Source organism: Rhinoraja longicauda, chromosome 6, assembly GCF_053455715.1.
Source record: "Rhinoraja longicauda isolate Sanriku21f chromosome 6, sRhiLon1.1, whole genome shotgun sequence".
Classification (NCBI taxonomy): Eukaryota; Metazoa; Chordata; class Chondrichthyes; order Rajiformes; family Arhynchobatidae; genus Rhinoraja; species Rhinoraja longicauda.
The window spans coordinates 67254415-67280473 of NC_135958.1; the positions used below are offsets into that span (position 1 = coordinate 67254415).

The window sequence follows — 26059 nt, forward strand, 5'->3', positions numbered from 1 at the left end:
CGCAACTATTTATGCTAGCCGTTCAGGGCAGAGATTAAAAGAAAGTACTTCATGTAAAGAATGATGAATCTTTTAGAATCCTCTACCCACAGAAGATAGAGAACACAACTGCACAATATTTTCTAGACAAAAAAAAATGGTGGCACATTAGCGTAGCAGTCTGAGCAGCTCCTTCGTGGCCTTAGCCTCCACCCTGACGTCGGGTGCTGTCTGTGTGGAGTTTGCACGGCCTCGCCGCAACAGCGTGCGTTTCTTCCAAGTGCTCCAGTTTCCTTCCACGTTCAAAATTCACCCCGGTTTAGAAAAGTGGCAAAAATAATCAAAGGGGCTGGAAATGAACAAAAATAGGTCATAAAAACAAGGAGTTTGAATCGTACTAATAGGATAATCCCCCCGGGAGCTGGCATAGCCTCGATGGGCCAGATGGCCTCCTTCCGTGTTATTAGTATAGCAGACATGTTGGGATGTGGACTGGCCTGGCCTGGCCTGAGGAGGCCGGTGGCGCTCAGGGTTGGAGCGGCCTTGAGCCCTGAACAGCGCTGACTCGGCCACAGCGCTGACCCATGCACGACTCTGCCCGCCGTTGCCCCGGTCAGCGCTGACCCATGCACGGCTCTGCCCGCCCGCCCGCCTGCCGCCCTAAGCCGGACCCGCCCACCCCTTTAACGAAATTAATGCCGGCAGACCCAGAATGCTGTGCAGGCCCGGGCCGGCGCGTCGCGTCGCGTCTTTGGTCCCAGCTCGGCGATGGGCTTCCCTGGAAACGGGAAGCCACCGGCCTCGGCCTTGGCCTTGGCCTTGGCCCTCCCAGCCGGGCCCGCGGCCGCCGCGCTCTTTGCTGTCGTCTTCTCTGTTTATCTGCAGACCCTGCACCCTACGGTGCCGGGCGGCGATTCCGGTCAGTGCCAGCGGGAGCGTGGTTTAGGGTGCAGGCGTGAGTGGTGGGTAGGGGGTGGGGATCGGGTCAGGGCATGCCATGGTGATCGGGGTGGAGAAGGGGGGAGGGTGTCGGGTTAGGGGCAGGAGATCAGACTGGGGGAAGGTAAGGGGTTGGGGGTAGGGGATTGGGGTGAAGGTAGGGGTGGTGTAGGAAAAGAGGCTGGGTAGGAAAGGGGGTGGGGTAGGGGAATGAGGAGTAGGGGTATGGGATGGGGTTTGGGTAGGGGAGGTAAGGTGCAATTGGCTGGGCTAGGGAGTGGGGGTGCAGCGTGAGTGGGTCGCAACTGATGGTACAGGTGGTGTGGGAGTGGAGGTTAGGTTGCAAGTGCAGAAAGTGGAAGTTTAGGTGAGAGGGAGGGAGATTAAAGTGGTTGGTGGAATAGTATTGGGATAGATACTCTGAAGGAATCAATACATTAGCTAGATTTGCCCGAGGTGTAAAGATAAGTGGGTTAGTTATGAGGATACACAGAGCTAATTGATGTAGATAGGTGAGGTGATTGGGCAAGTAGTTGGCAGATGGAGTATAATGTGCGAAAAAATGAAGTTGCCCAGTTTGGAAGGAGGGATGAAAAAGTAAATTATGCTTTAAGTGTAGTGAGACTGCATGTGGTACCTGGGGTCCTAGTATGTGAAACATAATGTTACTTTTTATGATAAACATAAAGTTAGTATGTAGGTATAGTATGAAGGAAATTGAGGTGGCTGATGGAATGTTTAAGGGCCATGGAGTTTGAAGTAAGACATTTTTAACTTGAATTTATACTGTGTACATTTTTGGCCAAAGATACTATTTTGGCCTCCATTTTCAAGGATGGATATGTTTGCAGTGGAGTCTGTGTGGAGAAGGTTCACATGGCTGATTCCTGACATGAAGTGTTAATATAAGAAATGTTGTAGGAAGGAACTGCAGATGCTGGTTTAAACCGAAGGTAGACACAAAATGCTGGAGTAAGTCATCAGGTCAGGCAGCATCTCAGGATGCAAGGAATGTGTGATTTTTCTGGTCGAGATCCTTGTACGGACTCTGAAGTTAATATAAGAAGATAGATTGAGCAACCATTCTAGCATGGGTCAGGGCAGCACGGTAGTGCAGCGCCGGAGATCCGGGTTCGATCCTGACTACGGGTACTGTCAGTATGGAGTTTGTACGTTCTCCCCTTGACCTGCGTGGATTTTCTCCAAGATCTTCGATTTCCTCCAAAGACGTACAGGTATGTAGGTTAATTGGTTTGGTATAGGTAAAAATTGTCCATAGTGTGTGTAGATAATGTTAATGTGCGGGGATCGCTGGTTGGCGCGGACCCGGTGCTGTCTTTCTAAACTAAAAAAAACCTAAACTAAACAAAGTGCTGGAGTAACTGAGCAGGTGAGAAGGACTTGTATAGATGATGTTTTGGGTCGGGAACCTTCTTCAGACTGATTGTAGTAGGGGGAATAAGCTGGAAAAGAGGTGAGTGTGAGGCAAGGTGATAGGTGCATACAGGTGAGGGTGACAACAGTGTTGTGAGAGAGGAAATGTGATAGAACGGAGCGGCAGGGGAGGGTGTTGGAATGAAGATTTGTGCATGTAATATAGGGAATGTTTAGGAGTATTGGAAAGGGAGATGGAGTGGTTGCGGGGTGATAGGCGCAGCTGGAAGAGCGGCAGTGCTGGATGTGGGTTTGGGGAATGGTCTTTCCCTGTTCTGCAGATGAATGCAATGTCATGTTTTTTTAGGGGAGCTGTTGACGGCTGCCTGCGAGCTGGGGGTGAGTGGCTACTTCTTTTACTCTTCTTGCGCTGCATGAGATGTGCCTCCACAGGTTGTCCATCCACCTCAGTGGGGATTGTTGCCATGGACCAGCTGGGGCGGTTTTGGGTGATGAACCATTAGTGGGTGTGGCTTCTTTTGGCAAGGACATGCTGGCAGGTGGGTGGCCACGAGTGATGGGCAGCCTTTGGCTTGGATACATTGGGGGTGTGGGGAGACGAAGGTTATGGATCTACGATGTGTTTAGTATGGCAAGGATGTGGGAGAGTGAGGCATACATGCCATGTGGTTATGGGTATCTTGATTGAGGTGGGGGTGGGAATACAAACGGATGGATGGGGAGTATTTTGTGTTGTGAATGGGTTCATTCCCATCTGTCTTTTCTTTGTTGCAGGTGGCACATCCTCCTGGGTATCCATTGTTCACTCTCCTGGCCAGGCTAACCATGATCATTCTTCCGATGGGCTCTCCGGCTTTCAGAGTTAATGTATTGAACGCAATGGTGGGTGCAGCCACAGCCCCCCTGCTCTTTGACGCAGTCAGCAGGTGAGTGCAGGCAGGCAGCAGGGGATGTGTGGATATTCTGTCAGGGCCACCGACACCAGTCTGTGATGCCTGAAGTCAGCGTCATAGCAACAGGAATGTCCCATTGCATTCCTTGAACCTAGTCTGCCATTAAATTAAAACATCGATAATCTGCATCTTCATCCTCTACAATTCTGTAAGCCTTACTACCATATGTAACAAGTGTGTTAAAGTGTTGAGCAATTAAAAATAAACAATTGTCTATAATTCTGTAAGCCTTACTACCGTGTGTAATGATGTATTAAAGTGTTGAGCAATTAAAGACAATTTTGTGAAAAATTGAGTTATTGAAGGCTGTAATCATACTGAGAAAACATAACTGAATAGCAATATGTTTACATGATCCAGAATACCATCCTTAATTACACCATTAACAAAGTACAAACATAAATTGTGTACAAATCCCAGTGAGGGGTCACTCTGACTTCTTCCAGTCCTGGAATCAGATCTTTGAATTCTTTCCATTCCAGTTTATCTTCCATATACCACCCATCTCCTCTCCAGTCCCATCACTCTCATCACCCCTACCCTGCTGCTCACAGGCCAGACCTTTGGTTCCCTCTTCACTTGCTCTTTGTAATCCCTGCTGCCCATTCTGCATGGTAGCAGCAGTTTCCTGCTGTCGTTTGATATCAACTGGCTGATTTTGGGTCCTTGGTCCCATAGCCTGCATGTGACAGAGGTGAGGGACATTTGTGGTCTGATTTCCCATGAGAAGCACAAAATGCGATGGGCATTTTTTACTGTTTTGGAACCTGTTTAAAACAGAAAGCATCAAACTTGCATAAATAACGTGTTAATATTTGCAGTCACTTTAAACGCACATTTTATTGCTTAATTGACTTGCCCAATATCTCAATCTCAGTTTTGATTTTTTTTGGTTGAGCTTTCGGTAGTGGGAATTTCTGAAGAATTGATTGACTTTAAGGGCATAGCTTCATTCTAATGTCATCCTTTTGACTCGTCTTTGGAATCATCTGGACTCCACCATCAAAGGAACTAGTTTCTCTCTCTGGTCAATTAAATCTTCTTGATAATCTTAAACCACATAATTGGATCAGCATTAATCTTTTAAACACAAGGGATTGCAAATCGACTCCATGGGACCCGTCTTCATCATTTAACACTTAGCACCACTTTTTTGCTTTCTTGAGTAGCTTGGGACGTCCTGATATACTAAAGGTACACAAAATCTTGGTCAACATATTCTTGCTGAGGTGCAATATCCAGACTGAATACAGGGTTTCAACTAGAGTTTTAAAATAACTTCTACATTAGTCATTGGATAGAGGTCAAAGTTCTATTAGCTTTTGAAATTATTTTTGGTATCTGATCACTGGCTTTGTAATTTTGTTTTTGGATGCCTGTTTATGTGCATTCTGTGCAGTGCTTTGCTTTCACCAAACCTCAGATCACAATCTGAATGAAAGGGAAGAACTGCGTGATGCACGTCTATCTCAGCTTGCCTGATACCCAGATGATGTCTAATGGATTTGGTAGGGGTGGGTTGGAGGGGTGGTGAAGAATTAATAAGGTTGTGACCTTGGATAAACGCCAGGTATCTCATTGAGCTGTTTGCTTCTCACAACCCAAGGCGCTATCCTGGCATAATATTTATACTACTTAAGTGTCAGTAAATGATCACATCCATCAAGAGAGAATCTGACAATCTGCCGTCATTCACCAGGTTCCTCATTACCAATGAGTCGGACGGGGTGGGGGGTTAACCATTGACCAGAATCTCGACTAAACCAGGCATGTAAATAAAAACAGAAGATGTTGAAATTCTCAAGTCTGTTGTGAAGAAACGGAGTTAACATTTTGGATCAGTGATCTTTTGTCAGGGTTAGGAGAAATTAGAAGATGTTTCAAGTTCTAGATTTGAGGGTGAGACAGAGAAAGGAAAAAAGTGTTTGCGGTAAGAGAGATAAAGAGACGTAAGTTTAAAAAAACTGGCAGATAATGGAGATCTGAAATAAAAGCAGAAAATTCTGGAAACATGCGGCAGATGGACAGCATCTGTGGAAAGAGAAACGGTTAATTTTGAAGACCCTTTTAGCATTTTCTGTTTTTATTGGAAACCAAGGAAGACAAACTGACACAAAAGATGGCAGTGTCAGCTGTGAGAGAGCGTGGTGAAGCCGTGTTAATCACAGCTAATCTGTCTGTAGGAAAATGAAATAGGAAATTAATGAGGACTGGAGAGAGAACAAATTTTGGATCTATTAGTTAGGAACTACTGCATTTGCTGGAAATCTGAAGTAAAAAGAAATGCAGGAACGGTCAGGCTGTGTAGAGAGAAACTGAGTTAACATTACAAGCCTAACATTTCATCTAGATGGTTCTAATACAAACTGGTAAGGGTGGTTATCTGAAGTTATATTTATCGAGTCCTGAGGGCTGTACCAGGCCTGCTTCAAAGATGAGCAGCTGCTCGAGCTCATGTTGGCCTTTGCTAGCATAATGCATGAGGCAAAAGACAGGTCAGAGTGGAATGGAGATTAAAGTGATCAGCAACAGGAAGCTCGGATAAACCCTGTGGACAGAACAGAGGTGATCTCAAAATGATCATCGAACTGTGTATGGTTTCTTCAAAGTAGACACCACCACATTGTGAGCATTGAATGCACTATTTTAAGTTGGAAGAATCTGCTGCTTCACCTGGAAGGAGAGTTTGGGATCCTGGATGGTAGGAAGAGAAGTGGGGAAAAAAGACAACTGTTCCATATCCTGCAGTTGCTTGGGAAAGTGACACAACGAGAGGAATAGTTGGTGAAGACGGAGTAGTGAACCGGAAAATCTCAAAGAGAATCTCAAAGAGGTCACTTTGAAATGCTGAAAGAGGAGGGAAATTTGGTTTTAGAGATATACCGTGGAAACAGGTCCTTCAGCCCACAGAGTCCCTGCCAACCTGCGATTATATCTGTTGTGGCGCTGTGTTGAAAGTGGTGGAAATGATGGAGGGGATCATCCATTGAATGTGGAAGCTGATGGAATGGAAGACTCGGCGAGGTGCAGGGGAACCCCATCTTTGCTCGGGGGAGATGAGTTGGGAGCAGAAGCTTGGCAAGCCGCAAACACAGTCAGACAGCCAGAAAAAAGGGGCAGATGGAATGGAGTCCTTATAGAGAACAGGGTGAGAGGTGGTGAATCAATAGCTGTGGGAGTGAATTGATCATGAGCCTGTCTCCTGACGTAGGGTAGTAAAGAAATGGAAGGCAAATATGGACAAATATGAAAGCGGGAGCAGGATGGAAATTAGAAAGAAAGATGATGAATGAAATCTTCAAGCAGGTAGCAATACCAATGTGGTCATCAATATACTGGAAAGGAAGTGAGGAACTGGCAGGACTGAAGTAAGGACTATTAAATATCCCGCAGCGTTGGGCACAGTTTGATTAGTAAGGGTGTCAGGGGTTATGGGGGGAAGGAAAATAGGGTTGAGAGGGAAAGATAGATCAGCCATGATTGAATGATGGATTAGGCTTGATGGGCCGAATGGCCTAATTCTGCTCTTATAATTTATGAACTGTTGTGCCTCCTAGGTTCCCTTTGACGTGGAGGAAGTCAGTGGACTGATTTGTTATTAAATGTGATAATAGGTTCAGACAAAGGAGTATCATGGTGTATGGGTATAAGAAGTGGGATCCCCTTACCACCAGCCTGCATTCAGTGGATTATCCTCTAATGTCCACTACCTTCCATGGGCTGCAATCACCAAGCACATCTACCTATACCCTTCCTTTCAGCATTCTAATGTTATTGTTCCCTCCCTGGTTCACTGTTTCATCTGCAGTAACACTCACTCCCCTTCTCGGGACACCTTACTGATACAACTGCATGAGATGCAACGCCTGCCCTTTTACCTCTTCTCACAATGCAGGGAACAAAACAAAGGAAGATGTATCTGGTGCTGGCAGGGGGGCCTCTATTTAGCTTTCAAGTATAACCCTGAATCTGAGTTGTGGTCACTTTAATTCCCGATTCATTCCCACCCTGAGCTCTGCTTTGGCTTTCCAACACAGTTCTAACAAAAGGTCAAGGAAGAGCCTTGATACTGAATTTAACAATTTTGCGCAATCGGCAATTCCAATTTTGTCAGCACTATTTGGTCCTGTAAATTTAAGGCGGTTTCTCACTACACAGATGGTGCCTGACCCACTGGGTGTTTCCAGCATTCTCGTTTCATTCAAATCTCCAGCAACTGCAGTGATTTGTAACTCTCAGTTCAAACATTGTTTTGTCTCTACTGCTGTCATTCTTCTTCTGTTTACACCTCCTCCCGACAGTTAAGCTGTGATTACCAAGCCTTCGTTGCCCTCTTTTAGCTGACACCACCACCATTTGTGAGTCCTTGTTGGCCTCCACTCCACTATCATGAACATTCTCTTTTTCTCTCGACACTCCTCTCCTCTGCAACTTAAAAATCTGATTTCTGCTGCATTTTCATTTTTTTTTCTCCATGCTTCCAGCATCTACATTTTATGTTGCTTTTCAGCCACAGGAGCACTGCGGGTAGGAGTAGGTATCATTCTGTGATTTTTGAAGCAAGTGGTACTCCAGAGCCTTTTCAGTCTTTACAAAGTATGTCAGGCGAGTCGTGGAGTACCATCCACTAGTCTGGATGAATACAGTGCACCATGAACAATCATTCCCTCCATTATTAATGTGTTGTGGTTGCAGTAGGTACAGTCAAGAAAATATACTACAATTATTTCTATAAGCTACTCTAACAGCACTTTGTCAAACCTGCACTCTCCAGCACCAAGAAAGACAATGGCAGCCAGCCTGAGGGTGGACAATCACCAGTTCCTCCACTTGTCAAACACATTAGAAAAGTGTTGCCATCTCTTCACTATAACTGGATATTCAATTGGGAACAAATTAACTAACGAAAGAACACGTGGCATATCAATTAACACCAAGGCAGTAAGCCCTATATTTTCTTATACATCAAAAGATAACCAAAAGTCCCACCCTTCTACTACTGCTTGTTAGTGTTATAGAGTAACGCAACAAGGAAACAGGCCCTTTGGCCCATATTGTTCATGCCAAACAAGATGCCCATCCATGCTAGTTCAAGTATCCTGTGATTGACCCATATCTCTCTAAACCTTTCTTGGCTGTGTCCCTGTATTTCAAATGTTGTTAAAGTACTTGTCTCAATCACTTCCTCTGGCAGATTGTTCCATAAACCCACCACCCTCTGTATGAAAAAGCTGTCCCTCAGGTTCCTATTAGGTCTTTTCCCTCTCACCTTAAACCTATGCCTTCTTGTTCTTGATTCCCGGGAAAATATTGTGTGCATTTACCCTATCTATGCCCCTCATTAACTCATAGATGTCTATAAGGTTACTGCTTAATCTCCTAGGCTCCAAGGAATAAAGTCCAAGGAATAAATAATGATGGAAAATAAGGAAATAGCTTGAAAGGGTAAAATATTTTGTAGCTACCTATAAACATAGTAAATACATTGCAATTACACAGCAGTACAGCAACCCCCGATGGGTGTAAAAGCTATCAAATCCCCACAACAAGGTAATGGCTATACATCTGGCACAATACCTTAGGGTTCTTGGCCATGGCTAACTATGGGTTTGACATGAATGAATTGATAGTGAGGCAAAATCTAAGTTTGCCGATCGCTCTAAGTTTGGTTGGATGGGAAAGAGTGTCAATGAGAGCAGAAGATTCTAAAAGAACATTAATCTGAGAGAATATGTTACCTGAGGTTTAGAAGAGTGAAAGGTGACTTAACTGAGGTATATAACAACCCGAGAGGTTTGCAAGGTTAGTGTGGAGAGGATATTTGTACTAGGACTGGCAGTTGCTGTTTAAAAATAAGGGGGCCATCCATTTAATGGTCATGAATTTTTTGCATTTTCTTCCTTAAAGTGAATGGGGAGTTGAGGTTACGGTCTGGTCACCCAAGATCTTTGTTGAAAAGCAGACCAAGATTGAACCTACCTGTTCCTGGATTTAATTCCTATATTCGTATTGATGTACAGCATGTCAGGGGAGGATTTTGACGTCTTTGGTTGGGGCTGCAGGCTTCTTGGATTAGGGTAGCGGTGGTTGTGGGGCCTTTGGGCTTTCAGTGAAGCATGAGTAGTATTAGGGCCTGTCAGATTCCTGTTGTGAGAAGGGTGTGGTGGTGTGGGCTCTGCAGGTTTCTCATACTGGGTCCGTTTCTACATTGGGGAGTTGGACCCCCCGTTCCTTTGTGTTGACATTTCATCCCCGTGTGTTTCAGATTATCGGGATCCTTCGCTGGAGGGCTTCTTGCTGCAGGTCTCTTTGCCTTTTCCAGACTAGCATGGCAATGGTCGGTTACAACTGAAGTTTTCTCCTTCAACAATTTCTTCATTGGCCTCCTAATGGCCTTGACAGTTAGATTCAGCACAGTGTCAACTGCACGGGAAAGGACAAAGGTAAAACAAGTGCTGGTGTATTGTCTCCATTGTAAGTGATTGGTTAACCCAGCTTAATAGTTATAAATTAGCTGCGTGAACAGATGGCAGCTGGCAGGTCACTGCTTAATTACTCTCCAGCCTGGGAGGGCAGCCTGAGGGGCTTTGATCCTCTCAACTTCACACACGCCACCCACAGCCGCTCATCTGTATTCTTGGCAGGTTGGGCCTGGCTCTTCACTGACATGTTGGGGAACATGTAGTGGACATGAGGCATGACAGAGGCACTGGTCTTGTCAGCTGCATTTAAAATCTTCCACGATATCAAACATATGTCTTGTTTGGACACCAGCTCATGCACAAAGCAAACCGCTCTTTGCTGCCTGGTTTAGACCGGACAAAGTATTATGTACCATTCCGGTCGCCACTCTATAGGAAGGATGTGGTTGAACTGGAGAGAGTGCAGAAGAGATGCTTGGATTGGAGGGCTTTTCTCATGGGCTTGTTTTTCCTGGAGTGAAAGAGGCTGCAGGGTGACCTGATAGAGGTATAATCAATTATGAGGCATTGATAAGATAGATAGTCAGAATCTTTTATCATGATAGTCTTATTAAAAAAACAAGAGGGCTTAGGTTTAAGATAAGAGAAAGGAATGGTCAGCATGGAAATTGAAGGCCGAAGACCATTTTCTCTGCTGTAGAACTCTGTGAATGATAAAAGCAGCAATATCTTTCCTGACGATTATTATTCACAGTGCACAGCTGTACAGTAAAATATTAAGATAAGATTTGTCGGCAGAAGTTCAGTCTCGTTATTGTCTCCACATTGTCCATTGGGGGATTTGATCACCTGTACCACGTGTACCTGAAGCTTCACGCATGATCGACACCTGTCTCATCCTTGTCACTGGGAGAGTCTTTGGTTGGGGGTGGTTAAGCAACATAACAGACATTCATTTCAATAAACACTTGTTTCTGTTTTCAGCTTTCTCTACAGGGTGCATTCTGTTGTGGCCTGAGTCTCTGCAATCAGCATACAGTTATTCTCTATGTGATGTATATTGTTCCATGGATTTTGCTTAGATTGCACAGAGAAAAGGTAAAATGCCACTCAGAGAAACTTGCAAAAGCCCTAAAATGTGTTCTGTCTCCCTGGCATGTTCTTCGTGTCCAACTTTATTTCTTTCCATCCCTCTCCTTCCATAGGAGTTTTCATTTCACTCTGCTCCTCTTCCACTCCCTCCTTCACAACCCCAGACTCCAGCCTGTTTACTGTTTTTCCCCCCTCTTCCCCCCCCCCCCCTCCCTCTCTCTCCTTCTCCCTCTTCTCTCTAACGTATCCGTCTTTGAGTGCTGTGTTAGCCTGACTGTGGAATTACTCAATCAAGGTTTCTCCTATGTTCCCTAAATGTCAGGAGCTGTCCGTCCGGGCCATCTGGTGGTTGGGCCTGAGTTTTGGAGCTGGTCTGCTGCCTTACCTGTATCTGCCCATCTCATCCAGCCTCAATCAAGCACGCTGGAGCTGGGGAGACCAAACCACCCTGAGAGGCTTCAGCTCCCACCTGCTGCGGGAGGAGTACGGCACATTCAATCTGGTAGAGTCTGATACCCTTTAAGTTTGTCTGTGCTTTGGGAGCTGGCATTGTAAACTCAAACTTGTAAAGCTGAAAACAGCATGGCTCCAGGTGGATTTGTCAAGTGTTAGAAACTTAAGAAAAAAAATAGGAAACCCTTTTAATAGAAATAGAAATACCCTTGTATGGGTAAAGCTAAATCTTGCTTATTTTTGCTAATCTATGACAATCTGCCATTGATTTCTAATTTCCTCCATCCTGCCAGTCTACAAACAGATTGTGGCACATAATTACCTTTATGTCTCTCTTTATTATCTATATAACTCTATTTTCAGATCTGATTCATTTTATAAATAATGCCAGTGTGTTTGCCCATTTTACTGCTTTAGTACACAGCTCTACACCGCTGCTTGCCGCCCCAAACTACCATTCCCATACTTCCGTTGTCTGTATGTATCAACGTCTCAGTTGGTGCTGCACATTGTGGGTATTTCCTGGAGCCCCCATAATTGACCTGCTTTCGGGGAATCTACAGAGATGGTATTTTTTTTAATCGGGAAAATGACTCAAAATGTTTCCTGATGGGACTTAATAATTTGTTTCTAGGCCAAATCTGAGGTGGGTTCGGGACTGCTGCATGTCTGGAGGTGAGTGGTGGGTGTTGTTGGCAAATGCTTGTGTGATCTGCTTAGTTTATGTCCCCAGTCTCCTTGCTAACCCACACATGCCACATGATTTGGATTAGAATAGTCAAATTTTAAAATCCATTCAATTTGTACATTGTATAATCCTGAAGTTAGCTTACAAAATATCTGATGTTAACTGGAGTTATTGTGCATCATACAAGTGCTGGAGATTTTTATTTTAGTACAAGTTGGGCCCAAACCTCTCCTGCATTGGTGCAGCACTCTCTCCTCCCCCCTCTCCATCCCCCTGAATCCCTCTTATCCCCTGTTTGTCGTCAAATCCGTTCCACCGTATAAAGGTAAAAAATTATTATAACGGCTGGAGAGGGAACAACTTATATCATGTGAAAATATTGAATGAAGCTTCCCCAAGTCCTATCAAATTTAACCGAGGGTTCAACAATATCACTCCTAATTTTTTCTAAATTTAAACATGATATCGTTTCAGAATACCAATGGAGTGTGCTAACATCTATACTTTCCTATTCTCTGCAGTTATCAGATGATGCACATAAAGTCTGAACTGACAGCAATCGGGGCAGCCTTGGCACTCATCGCCATCCCACTGCAGGGCCTAAAGAGGTATACGCTACAGTTCCCAACACAGCACAAGATGCACCTCCTCTGTCTCTGTGTGGTTAATGTACTCTGTATCCCTGTCCCCAGCAGTACAGGCACTCGCTATTCCTCAGCTTCCCTGAGATTTGGGCATGTAGATTGTTAATGTGTCATAATAGGGTCCAGGAAATAATGAAAATGTCCAGATAATGCTGGTCTTTATTTATGGAGAATGAGATCCACCTGGTTGAAATGAAACTACAGCAACATAAAGCCAGAATACTGTGTACAGTTTTAGACTTATTCACAAAATGCTGGAGTAACTCAGCAGGTCAGGCAGCATCTCGGGAGAGAAGGAATGGGTGACGTTTCGGGTCGAGACCCTTCTTCAGACATTGTATTTCAGACAGTTTTAGACATTGCACATTGAGAAGAGTATATTCCACAAACACAAAGTTCCCTCAGCACCATTTCCCTGCATGAACCTACTTTCCTTTAATAAGTGAACTCCATCTTGGTCTTGGCATCATGTGTGGCACAGACATTGTGGGCAGAAGAGTATTCCTGTGCTGTACTGTGTTCTAATCTCTGGCTTAAACATACTCAGCAACCGAGCCTCCAGTCTTCGTAGGCTGAGAGTTTAAATGATTCATTGTTCTTTGGATGAAAGAAGTTGGTTTAGGTTTCGGGCCTGAATGGCTGATATGTTATTCTGAGACAGTGACCCCTCGTCCAGAACCGCTCAGCCAGAGGACACACTGACTCCGCATCCGTGCTGTTAAACCCAGTGAAAGTTTTGTGTGTTTCATCAGATCCACCGTGATCCTGCAGAAGGTGTATGGCACAGAAGGTGGGCGTTCTGCTCATTGCATCCATGCCAACCAAAGATGGTCTGTGGGTCAATATCACTTACCAGCTCTTGGTCTTTGGTTTGTTGGTCTTTGATATGTGGTGAGTTTCTGCTGCCACCACCAGCCCTTGCTCTTCATAATGGAAAGAAAAAGGTCTCAACACTAATACTTCTACCGATTCACAGATTAGCAACCCTGATCTGGGTTAATGTCCTCTTTGCTAAGGGAAATTGGTCGTTCCTGCTTCTTTGTCTGGCCCTTCCTTGATTGGGAGTGTCTGAGTTACTTTCTCATCACCCAGCCTGTGAAATGTAAATGTCTGGTGGTTTATAATTGTGATGGAACGGATGGATTTGTTGAGGGTTCTAATCACTCTCTGTTTACAGGAGCTCCTCTCAATCCTCGGTCTTGTGGCTTTTCACTGTGATGCTCTGCTCTTACTCCCTGTTCTTTTCCTGGAGAGCGAACCTGGACATTACCAAACCTCTCTTTGTTGGCGTGGTAAGTGTCCAGTGACTTATTCAGCTTCTTTGACAACACGATGAACAATGTTTAGTGTGTGATTCACTTTGCAACATGTTCTAATTCCCATTGATGTACATTTTGTATTGTGCAAGCAATTTGGCTCCACTTTATTGGACGTGTCAACCATCCAATCTGATGACCGGATATTTCCGGGTATAAGCCTGGATAAGTGAAAAATGATACACACAAGTACAGGATCACTTGGCCATTGACATCCATGAAAACAGGAATGGCAAGGTGGTGCAGCAGTTATTGTTGCTAATGAGCTTCTGTGTTCCACCTTCCTGACCTCGGGTTCTGTCTGTGGGGTTCACAGTTCTCCCTGTGACCCCATGGATCTTCTCCAGTTTCTTCCCATTCTGGGGAGCTAATTGGCTTCATTAGATTACCCCTCATATCGATAAAGTGGTAGAAAAGAATCGGGGACAAGTTGGTGAGAGATGCAGAGGGAAAAGAGGGGGGGAATGGGATTGTTGGGATTGCTGTACTGGGCACCCACATGGACCTGATGGGCCAAATGACCACATCCTCAATTGTAAGAAGTAAGTTCCATATTTACCCTTTGTTGTCATCTTGAATATCGGTCCAGACTGAACTCAGTGACCGAACTAATGATCTGGATATGCTTGTGCTGCAAAGCATCGCCACAGAGCAGGTTGCTCAATCGAGAGTCATGTGTTCCACTTGAAACTTGGATGAAGACTCTGCTGTCAGCTGTGCAAAGGCACAATAATTAAAAAGATCAGCACTCTCCACAGGTCCCTGTGATCATCCCACTGCACATCCAGCAGCTGCTTAGTTTTTATATTTAATACTCGCTGTGAATGATTTCCTGAGATCAACCTTTACTACTTGCACTATTATGGTCTTGTTACCAAGCATTACTGATGCTTTTTGTATATTTCTTTTGTTATTGTTTGTTTATTTGTTGTGTTGTTGCATTAATGTGACTGTAAAGCCGCAGTAAGCAAGAATTCAATTGTTCCATTCCCTGGTGCATTTGACAATTAAACACACTTGACTCTCTTCACTCTTGAACATCTCTTTTGCTGCTTTGAAACTGTTTCCCTTTCTTTCACTCTTGGCTTACATTGGGGGTAACCTCAGTATGTTGAGGAGGTCTCTCATAGTTCGGACTCTGAGACAGAAGGTCAGTTAGCTGATGCCTCTCTGCATTTCTCCTAGGAATTGGATTATCTTGTATCTTGGTGACTAAAACTGAATGCACCTTCGATGCTCTCGCCCTCGAGTACTATAGAAATGCCCATAGATGTAGCTTGGGCGTCAGGTAATAGGCTCCGCATTCTTTATCAGTCTGAAGAAGGGCATTGACCTAAAATGTCATTTATCTCTGTTCTCCAGATGTTGCTCCACTGAGTTACTCGAGCGCCTTGTGTCTTTTTTTTCTACATGTGGTGACTCGGTGGAACAATGGATCTGATTCTGTGGTGTAAATCTTGGTGACTCTTGGACAGATTTGAAATTATAGAGAAGGAAAGGTGTGGGAACAAAAGGAATGCTAAAAATGAGGTGCAAGATTCATGTCTCTCCCGTCTCAGTTTCTGAGACTACATTTACTTTTATTTTCTTTCTTATGTCATTCTCACAGAGAGAAAGTATCACCTTCTCCCCAGATCAGGGGGGTTCAAACAGACAAAATATAGTTGACTTTAGGCCGCCTGTGAATATGTCATACCCACCTGCTAACTTTCCACAGCTGGTATTTTCATTCTTAATCTCTTATAATGAATCCTTTATTATCAAATCTGTCTGTGACTGTTAATGTTCCATGTAAAACCCAGATGAATTGCTTCAAATATTCTAGCACATTCTGAAGCATAGTTTGGGGCAGCCTTGTGGCATCGCGCTGAGTCCTGTTGCCTCACAGCACCAGAGATGGTGAAGCACCTGTCCTCTGGTGCTGTCTGAGTGGAATTTGCACGTTCTCTCCCTGTGACTGCATGGGTTTCCCATGAGTGCTCAGGTTTCCCATCATATTCCAAAGATGTGGGTTGCCCCTGTAAAATGGCCCTGCTGTAGCTGGATGGCAGGGGAATGGGATGGGGGCAGGAGTTGGCGGTGAGATGCAAGAGAGAAGCTAGGACAAGTGCAGTTGTGAATTTGACGGTTGTCAGGGATGTGGTGGGCTGTGGATCCTGATGCGTCCTGATGTCTCATCCAGATGTATGACTAAGACAGTATTCATTTTCTTTCTGCAGGTTGAAAGATTCTGGTTACAGAGTAATTTGGTGGTTTGTGTTCTGGCAGGCTGTGGTCTAGCTTCAGTCTCTTCTGTACTGCAGAGAATAATGGGCAATCATTCGCTGTGGCGCTGGGCAGAGTGGCTCCCTGCTATCCTCCTCACTGCTTACCAACTCCAACTCAACTACAGGTAAGCACTGCTTTGCAAATCAACATGCAGTAGCTGCTTGTATGTTACTAGGCTGAGTGAAATCATGTTCACTGATCTCTGAGTCAAAGACTCGGGTTAAGATCCACTTTGGTGAATTCAGGAAATGATATCGGTAAGGTTGAGGAATTTGCACATTATCAGTGCTGCTATTTTCTGTTGGAGATATTAGAGTAAGCCTGTTTGCCTTTTGGATAGATATAAACAGTCCTCCATTAATTGTAAGAAGCCTTTTTAAGGAGGGCACAGTGGCGCAACGGTAGAGTCATAGCAGCCTCCCCGCAGCTCACACTGCCACCCAGCTTTGTGTCATCCGCAAACTTGGACATATCACATTTAATTCCCTCATCTAAATCATTAATATATATTGTAAATAACTGGTAGTGTAAGAAAATAACTGCAGATGCTGGTACAAATCGAAGGTATTTATTTCACAAAATGCTGGAGTAACTCAGCAGGTCAGGCCGCATCTCAGGAGAGAAGGAATGGGTGACGTTTCGGGTCGAGACCCTTCTTCAGACTGATATCAGGTGGGCGGGACAAAGGAAGGATATAGATGGAGACAGGAAAGAGGGAGAACTGGGAAGGAGGAGGGGAAGAGAGGGACAGAGGAACTATCTAAAGTTGGAGAAGTCAATGTTCATACCGCTGGGCTGCAAGCTGCCCAAGCGAAATATGAGGTGCTGTTCCTCCAATTTCCAGTTGGGCCTCACTATGGCACTGGAGGAGGCCCATGACAGAAAGGTCAGACTGGGAGTGGGAGGGGGAGTTGAAGTGCTCAGTAAATAACTGGGGTCCCAGCACTGAGCCTTGCGGCACCCCACAAGTCACTGCCTGCCATTCTGAAAAGGACCTGTTAATTCCTCCCCTGTCTGCCAACCAGTTCTCTATCCATGTCAATACCCTTCCCCCAATATCCTGTGCTCTAATTTTGCACACTAATCTCTTGTGTGGGACCTTGTCAAAGGATTTTTGAAAGTCCAGATAGAAAATCGACTCTCCCTTATCCATTCTACTTGTTACATCCTCAAAAAATTCCAGATTAGTCAAGCATGATTTCCCCATTCTAAATCCATGCAGACTTTGACCGATCCTGTCACTGCTTTCCAAATACGCTGCTATAACATTTTTAATAATCGACTCAAGCACCTTCACCACTCCCTCCTAAGACCACTGCTAACTGGTCTATAATTCCCCGTTTTCTCTCCCTCCTTTCTTAAAAAGTGACATTATATTAGCTATCCTCCAGTCCACAGGAACTGATCCAGAGTCTATAGAACATTGGAAAATTATCACCAATGCATCCACAATTTCTAGAGCCACCTCCTTGAGTACTCTGGGATGCAGACCATCAGGCCCTGGGGATTTATCTGCCTTCAGTCCCAACAGTTTACTTAACACCATTTCCTGACTAATGTGGATTCCCTTGTTTCTCGGTCCCCATGTATTTCTGGGAGGTTGTTTGTGTCTTCCTTAGTGAAGACAGAACCAAAATACTCGTTTAACTGTTCTGCCATTTCCTTGTTTCCCATTATAAATCCACCTGTCTCTGATCGTAAGGAACCTATATTTGTCTTCGCTAATCTTTTCCATTTTACATATCTAAAGAAACTTTTACAGTCAGTTTTTATATTCCCCGCAAGCTTTTTTCATGCTCTTTCCCCCCCCCTCTTAATTAACCTCTTTGTCCTCCTCTGTTAAGATCTAAATTTCTCCCAGTTTAGTTCAGTCCTTCAGTTTGCTGCTCTCCCTTGCTGGGTGTGCGAGAGATGAGAAGTTGCTTCCAATTGATGCCATTGTGGAATTTACAGGAGATAGAACGTAGGTGGAGTCCAAAAATGGTAATCATGGGTCCTTCATTATTAGCCCCTAACCAAGCTGGCCCAAACGCAAGGGGCAGATTATAATTAAACAAGGCTGTGGGAGGCTCTTTTTGGAGAAGATCTTAATTAACTTGCTAGATATTACTCTGTTGCCTTGATCCTGACTCTTTGCTGTGATAGTTATGAGATGTACATAAATTATTTTTTCTACTCAATGTTTTAAAATGATTAACTCTTTTTACTCATTTTATTCAGGATCTGTGACAAGAGTAACAATGACGTAGTAGACAAATTTGCCAGAAATCTTTTGGGCAGCATGCCCCCTGACTCCATCATCCTGCTCCGTGGTGACCTCCCAGGAAACTCTCTGCGGTACCTCCATTACTGTGAGGAGCAACGACCCGACCTCAGCCTGGTGGATCAGGAGGTAACTGCCGGGACATAAGAAAAAGCCAAGGGAGGGGCATGGATCCAGGACCATGAATTAAAACCTCATATGACCCATCTCATACTTATGAGGCCATGCAGCCCTAATATTCCGTGGTAGTTCCCAAGAGAGCAATCTCACCAGTCCCATTCCTCCTCCCTTTTCTCCAGTTGCCTACAGTTTACTATCTTTTCTGTATGCCCATCAACCCCTTTGATTCTTGCCATTAGTCTACACTAAGGGGCAATTTACAATGGCCATTTACCCTACCAGCATATCTATTGGATATGGAGCATCCAGAGAATACCTAGGTAATCATGGCACAAACACCAACAGTGCACAAGGCCAGGATCAAACGAGGATCCATGGGGCTGTAAGGGAGCAACTCCACCAGCTGCACCAACGAGCCACCCTGAGTGAACTTTAGTGAGGTAGTTGCCTTCATAGAGCATGGAAATCAGGCTTTCAACCCAACTCGTCCATGCTGCCCAAACTGACCATAACCCTTTTGCTGGCAGCTTGCTCCATATATGTATCACTGGCTGAGTGAAAAAATTGACCATCAGGTTCCAATCAAATCCTTCCCCTCTCACGCTAACTAAACCTTTGCCCGCTCGTTCTTCATTCCTCAACCCTGGGGAAGATGACTGTGCATTTACCCTATCTAGGCCCCTCATGATTTTATACATCTCTATGTCATACCTCATTCTGCTACGCTCCAAAGAATAAAATCTGAGCCTGCCCAACATCTCCCTATAACTCATTCTGTCAAGTCCTGGGAACATTCTCGTAAATCTTTTCTACACGTCTTCCAGCTTAATGGATCTTCCCTTTAGAGCACTGTGGCCACAGTATTGCACTTGCAGTACTGAGTACACTCTGGTGTTTCCGCTGACAGAATCATTCTGTGTTATACACTCTTCCCAACTCCTGATACCATCAATGCATCTACAATATTTTCCCAAGACCAAATTAGTTTGCGTTTCAATTTCTTCAACCTAACATGAGGTATCACGGATAAAAGGGGTGTTTTGGCTAAATTAAGGTGTATCTTCCTGGCCTATCGCATTATACGTAGATGGAATGGGGTGGGAATTTGCTTAAAGACGAGTGAACTTTCAAAAGAGTGATGAATACGGTAAAACTCTGATAATCCGTTGCTGCCTATTCAAAAATCTCAGTAGTTTGTTATTTGGCTCACCATCTGAAATCCCCAAGGTTCACCATTGGGTCAGGTGAAAGAAAGGAATGAAACAAGTGAAACAACCCTATCCGTTGCATTAAAATGTACAGTTCATTACCTATGATTCCTCAGGTGATGTTTGCCGACCACTCGCGAATGCCCTGATTCCCTGACTCACTTTAAACTCACCTGGTTCTGTTACCCACACTCTCATTAAATTTGGGGTTCATCAAGAAATTTGTTATTCTGCTCTGTAAAATTTGAAGAAAAAAATAAATCAACTATTAATAGAATAACATCCCATAGTTCATAAATTTGTTAAAACATACATAAAGTGCTGGAGTAACTCAGCGGATCATGCAGCATGTCTGGAGAGCATGGAAAGGTGAGGTATGGAGTCAGAACCTTTCACTGAAAATGAATTACTCCATACTTTGTGTCTTTTGTGTTTGTTACCCGGCATCTGCAGTTCCTTGTTTCTGTGGGAAGTCTATTAGGCTGGATTAGTCCTGATAATTTTGGATTAAAGGAGTTTACCGCATGTGGAAGGGCAGTTTTGTCATATGATGTGGTAGAGTTGGGGTGGGGGGAAGGTGGAGAAAGGATGAGAAATGGGGATAAATAAGGGACTGGTTGTGGGTGTGAGATGAATGGGAGGGAAAGGTTCAAATACGGAAGTGTTTACAGATGGGAGAGGGAAGGGGTAAGATCATTGTCCTGATGGTGAAGTTCAGTGGAAGAACTAGACATGGTTTAAATTAGAGAGATTGGAGAATGGAAGAATAGGGAGAGACAATGTAAAATGAGAGCTGGGGAAAGGAGGTAAGTTTTCAATGGGCTGGTGCCTTGGGGTTAGATTCTGTTCTTGTTATGTATTATATACACTGAGAGCTCTTTGATAACAAAATTGCATTTAACTTCACTGCAATACGTAGCCCCAATGACATAAACGACCATTTCTAGTTTCATGTAGTTATATTTGCTTGTTGACAGTAAAGAACATAATAACTTGCTATTAATTTCTCTTCAGATGATGACTTACAACTGGTATTTGCCAAAATTGGCCAAACACTTACGGAATGTCCGTTTCCCCGGAAATCGCTGGCAGCCTTTTGACAAGGCGGATTCTGCTGGGATTGTGACTTTCAACCTGCACCAGTTATTTATTGAGAACAGAGAGTGAGTCACAGATTAACAGCACTGTACTCAGTGAGCCTGAGCAACTTAGCGTCTTCATCCATCCATGGATGCTCAACTCAAAGAGCCCCCATGCTCTCTCCAGGAAGCTCTCTGCCCTTCACTGGGTCTGTTTGAAATTTGTCGAGTATATATATTTCATATGGAATATTAGAGTAATTGGAATATTGTTCATTCAAGATCTTGGGGTTGGGGGTAACTTATTACCCTGGATAGATGGTGGGTTAAAGATCAGAATATGGTACATGGTTATGAGTGGGGGGTCAGAGTGATTAGTGCCACACCAGCAGCCATTCTTTAGTTTGGTTTAGTTTATTGTCACATACACCGAGGTTCAGTGAAAAACCTTTGTTGCGTGCTAACCAGTCAGCGGAAAAACAATACATGATTACAAACTAGCCATCCCCAGTGCACAGATAGGTGATAAAGGGAATCACGTGAGTAACGTTTAGTGCTAGATAAAGCCAGCATGTGATTTAGAGGAAAAAGCAAAGTATGAAGATCAGGTTCGCTGCTGTAAAGTGAACTCTGAGGAGCACATAAAAAGTCTGCAGAGGGATATACACTGCTCGGGAGGATGTTAGATTAAGTACAGTGTGGGGAAATGTGAACCCATGGAACTCAGTCAGAAGAATATTTTATAAATGGTGAGAAATTCAGATGTTGTACAGAGAAGTCCTGCAGTGCTGCCTCATCAGACACACAATAAACATAGACACAACAAGCCGTTAGGAAGGCAAATGATAAGCTCTATGAACCCAGACATTAATACCCCCACTCCCAGGCTGGGAGTACAATGGTAATTTGAGTGAGGTCCACAGGTGAAAGGTGCAGGAGCAGAGCTCCATACAACACGGCTCTGCTCCAGATGGGAATTGCTTTCTTGCTCTGAAATGAAGATGCTGTGAAAGTTCAGAAGACTGGGATTACTGACACTCACTGATGTTTCTTTCAGTAAGGAGATCTTTGTGTGCGTTGGGCTGCATGAAGGAGACTCCAGTTGGAAACGGAGTTACTCCCTCTGGCCCTGGGGAACGTGTGAAAGGCTGGTCTGGTCCACCACTCAGTTCAACCCTGAAACCTGGATCCAGCGCACCAAGTACTTGTACAACTGGACAGAGGAGTACGGCAGGTAGGTGTCATTAGTTCACATAAGGCCCAAGCAGGAGGGTAGACATTGTGGTACTGGGAGCTGTGACTGGAGGATAGCTGGCATGGTGGTTGTGGACATGAGTCCACATAAGTGTTACGCTGACAAGTGATCAATGTTGTTGTACAAATGGCCAGAATGGGGGTGTCAGGTTATAAGTGGTCCCAAGAAGGGTCTCGACCCGAAACGTCACCTATTCTCTTCAGATATTCTGCCTGTCCCGCTGAGTTACTCCAGCATTTTGTGTCTAATGTCAGGTTATAAATCAGGGTTCGTGACTTATCAATGTTATTGACTCGGGCAGGCGGGTAGATATTAATGGTTTGCATGGTTGGGAGACAAGTGTGTTTGGAGCATGATGTCAGAGGACTGTGGCTGAATTGTTTTCTAAATTGGGTTGGAGGGTAGGAATCAGGATGAATGGTAACCAAAATGCAAAGAAAAAAGTGCAGAATGCTAGAGATCTAAGATGAAAGCAGGAAATGAGGGAGACAGTTCAGGCAGCAATACCTGTGAAGAGAGAATAGTCCCTAGCCTGTGTCCGATGGCACCCACATCTCTCTGCCTGTGCACCCTGGTGCCTACATCAGGTGCCTGTGCGCTTGCCTGTCTGCCTTTTTTGCTTTCTTTCTCTGACTACAGCATTTGCTTTTATTTAGACTGGGATATGGTAGAATTTTTGTTTTTCGCACAACTCCAGACTTTTGATTATTTTTTGTACTTATGCTGTTTTTGGTATGCTACTTTGATGCAGTTTCCCATCTTTTCATTAATTACAAGGGTGTTTTGATTTCTGAAATTCTGTCTATTTTCTGTCTAGTGTCAGGATCTTGCAATTTATTTGAGGCTTATAATTATGTTTTGAAATGTTTTCTAGCATTTTCCATTTACTTCTCACAAGGGCTAAAACTGTTATTAGCTTAAAATTGTCATGGTGTCTCCATTTCATGTGGCCAAAAGATTTGTGCCCACTGGATCGTGTCATCTCTTTAAAAGCACAGCCCACTTAGTCCCAATTCTAGCTTTTTCACAAAAGCACTATAATTTTCGTCCAATTCACAAAGGGTTATAATTTTGATTGTTTCTCCTCTACCCATCAGGTGATGTTCAGATTTTATAGCATTTTTGATAGAAAAATCTCAGTTCAACCAGATTTGCCCTGAGGCATAAGGAATTCGCTTGTCTCAATAGCTGAGCAATTTTATAGCATGTTCCCAATTGAACCTTAACACAAAGTGCTCGAGTAACTCAGCAGGTCAGGCAGTTTCTGTGGAGAGGGAGTGGACAGGTGACGTTTCAGTTGAGGAAGAGTCCCAACTCAAAATATTGCCTATCCATTTCTGCCACAAATGCTGCCTGGACTGCTGAGTTGTTCCAGCACTTTGTGTTTTGCTCAAGGTTTCAGCATCTGCATGATCTGTATCTTGATTAATCCACGTTGATCTCAATTCCACACTAAAGTTGATATTATATCAGAGCCTAGGAGCTACCTTTCTTATCCCGGCGGTCTCTCGGCGAGGGGGAATGGGATATCCATTCCCATCATCTAAGGTTGCTGGTATTCAGCAATAGCCAAGTGAGAAACAGGATGGATGGAGGAGGAGGGGGGGGTTAGTGGTGCATTGATCTGACATCAGGCGCGTCTGTCTTGCAGCTACGATCAGTTTTCATGGGAAGCCGTGGCAAATGAAGAGATGTGGCAAGCCAGGTAATCCAGCATCTGACACATCTCGAATGGTATAATTGGCATCTCTCTCCACCATATCCTCTCTCTTTCTCAATGCCTTCTACTCTCCACCCACCCCTTTACTGACGCTCATTTCTAATCTGGATGCTTTTAGAATATTCATTGCAATCATCAATGTGGCTGAGTCCAAAATGAGACTTTAAACCAGTCCAGTTTAACAGAATGATGATTTTATTACTAATCCAATTGCTTAATAATACTTGTATGCATTTTTCAAATAGCATAGTCCAGCAGGAAGACATTTAACTAGAAATAGTAGATATGTACTCAAATTTGGAGGCCCCAAGTAGTTGATCTCACGGATCCGCGATGGGGTGCTAACCATTCATTTTGGGCCAGTAAAGTTGGTTGTATTATTTACTGGTGAAATTCATCGTAGGGTTTTGCTGAATGAAGATTACTTTCTATTTAAGTTGGCAGATAATCAAACCCAGCCACAATGGGAGTTAAAAAGAGAGACTCAAGGGTGTGTGTATATCACCAAGGTTTTTATTTGCACCTGAACTTCAACCTATCACATTTAAAAAGGCTATTGGACAGTTACTGTTAGTGACTGAAGGGATAGAAGAAAAAGCAACACTTTGCTGCAGATTTTGCCATGCTCTCTCTTGAGCACATTAATGGATTCATGGACTTTTGGTTCCTTTGAATATGGAAATAGTGCGGTACATATTGACAGAACACAATTAAAGTGGTCCCATAAACTGGGCTTTTACTCTAAGGACAGAGGTAAAATAGTAATAGACCTCATTGCAAAGGACAGTAAATATAAAATGCCACTCACAAAAAAAAATTGATTTCTGTAATTGTCAGATGTTTTTAATACCAAAAATGTGTTTACATTACGATTTTCTATCAGATAACATTTGTCTAATTCATTTTGGGGTTTTGCAGAATGAAAACACCATTCTTTTTATTTGAGTTGGCAGAGAATCCAGCTCAGCCAGAATCAATAAAGATGCAACTATATACATTTGTCTATCAGGTGAGATTTATTATCTCTCTCCCACTACCGTTGTCTAAAGATTGTTGTCTATTTAATTTCTGTCATTACCATCCAAAGAATTCTCGGCTCTTCTGATTCATGATTATAAATTAGATTGTTGTGTTGATTCTAATCCTCACCTTCAAACTTTGCTTTCTCAGATGTATCAGGAGTTGGTCACCTCAGAGAAACATCCTGTTAATTGGCATAAAAACTACGCAATAGTCTGTGAGAGGATGTTGCGGAACTCTCCACAGGATTTAACTGATGTTGATCCGCAATTTCTCCTGTCAGAAACTATCAAACATTTTTCGCTGTATGTGGCCAAAGCACCAGATGACCCACAAATAAATGCCATTGTTCAGGTCATTGGGCACCTGAAGGGGGAGCAAGAAAGAGAAAGAAAACTGAAGAGGATGAGGGAAGCATCTGATATCAGTGATGAGCCACTGACTGGAAGAGCTACCTTTCCTCACTGAATAGATGAACAACCTCAGAACTTATTGACCAATCATAATTGTTCTGAGTCTCGCTAATCATATCACAGGATCATTTGCTAACAAATCTCCCTGGTTTAAGAATTGTGTGGACCACGTAATGTAGTGTATTTTGATTACAAAAGATAATGAGTGATTGACATGGTGGGTGAAATTGTACATATTGTTTTATACTGTACTTCATTTTAAATGATAAATCATTAAGTTATAATTTTTAATTGATGACTGAGCTGCATTTGTTAACAAGAACAATGTTGATCTATTCTCATTTCATAGATCACTGAGAGTGTTTAATTGAAACTGATTTTCATGCTCCAGTTTCCGATAATTGAGTTTTGGAAACTGCAAAAGTTGGAATCTTGAACAAAACAAAAAAGCTGAAGGAACACAGCGGGTTTAGGTAGCATCTGTGGAACAAATGGGCAGGTGATATTTCGGGTCGGGATCCTTTTTCAGGCCTTTGGGGGGGGTGGGTCTTAAAAAGAAAGACTTTTGAGTGGCACAAAGCCTGCCAAGGGATAGATGGATACAGGTGGGGGGAGGGGTTTGATTGGCAGATAGGGTGGAGTGACTAGAGGTGAAAAGGAAGTAAAAGGGAGTCAGACGAGGAGAGGGGCAATTAAATGTAAAGCTGGAGAGAAGGATTGCATAGAGGGGAATGAGAGCGTGGAAAGAAGGGGAGTAAGTGAGAAATGGGGGACTTGGGTATGGGAGGTGTGTGTACGAAGGAGAAAGGAGTAGGGGTGGGAAAACGGAAGT

General features: G+C 43.8%; 1 protein-coding gene across 1 annotated transcript; it reads left to right on the forward strand.

Annotated features, from left to right (window-relative positions):
* The first annotated feature begins 709 nt into the window (after positions 1–709).
* tmem260 (transmembrane protein 260) lies at positions 710–25465 on the forward strand. Its single transcript, XM_078401234.1, has 16 exons — positions 710–898; positions 2660–2691; positions 3088–3239; positions 9532–9709; positions 10673–10786; positions 11103–11282; positions 11868–11908; positions 12443–12529; positions 13743–13857; positions 16101–16273; positions 18370–18541; positions 20755–20903; positions 21877–22053; positions 23726–23779; positions 24713–24803; positions 24965–25465. The coding sequence occupies exons 1-16, from the start codon at positions 748–750 to the stop codon at positions 25280–25282; spliced, it is 2184 nt and encodes a 727-aa protein (XP_078257360.1). The 5' UTR covers positions 710–747; the 3' UTR covers positions 25283–25465.
* Positions 25466–26059: the final 594 nt, after the last annotated feature.

Excerpts from the sequence above, each read along its gene's own strand:
- tmem260 (XM_078401234.1), top strand. The coding sequence starts at position 748 with ATGGGCTTCCCTGGAAACGGGAAGCCACCGGCCTCGGCCTTGGCCTTG. Across the intron at positions 18,542-20,754 it reads TCAGCCTGGTGGATCAGGAG|ATGATGACTTACAACTGGTA; the intron begins GTAACTGCCGGG and ends ATTTCTCTTCAG. Across the intron at positions 24,804-24,964 it reads TATATACATTTGTCTATCAG|ATGTATCAGGAGTTGGTCAC; the intron begins GTGAGATTTATT and ends TTGCTTTCTCAG.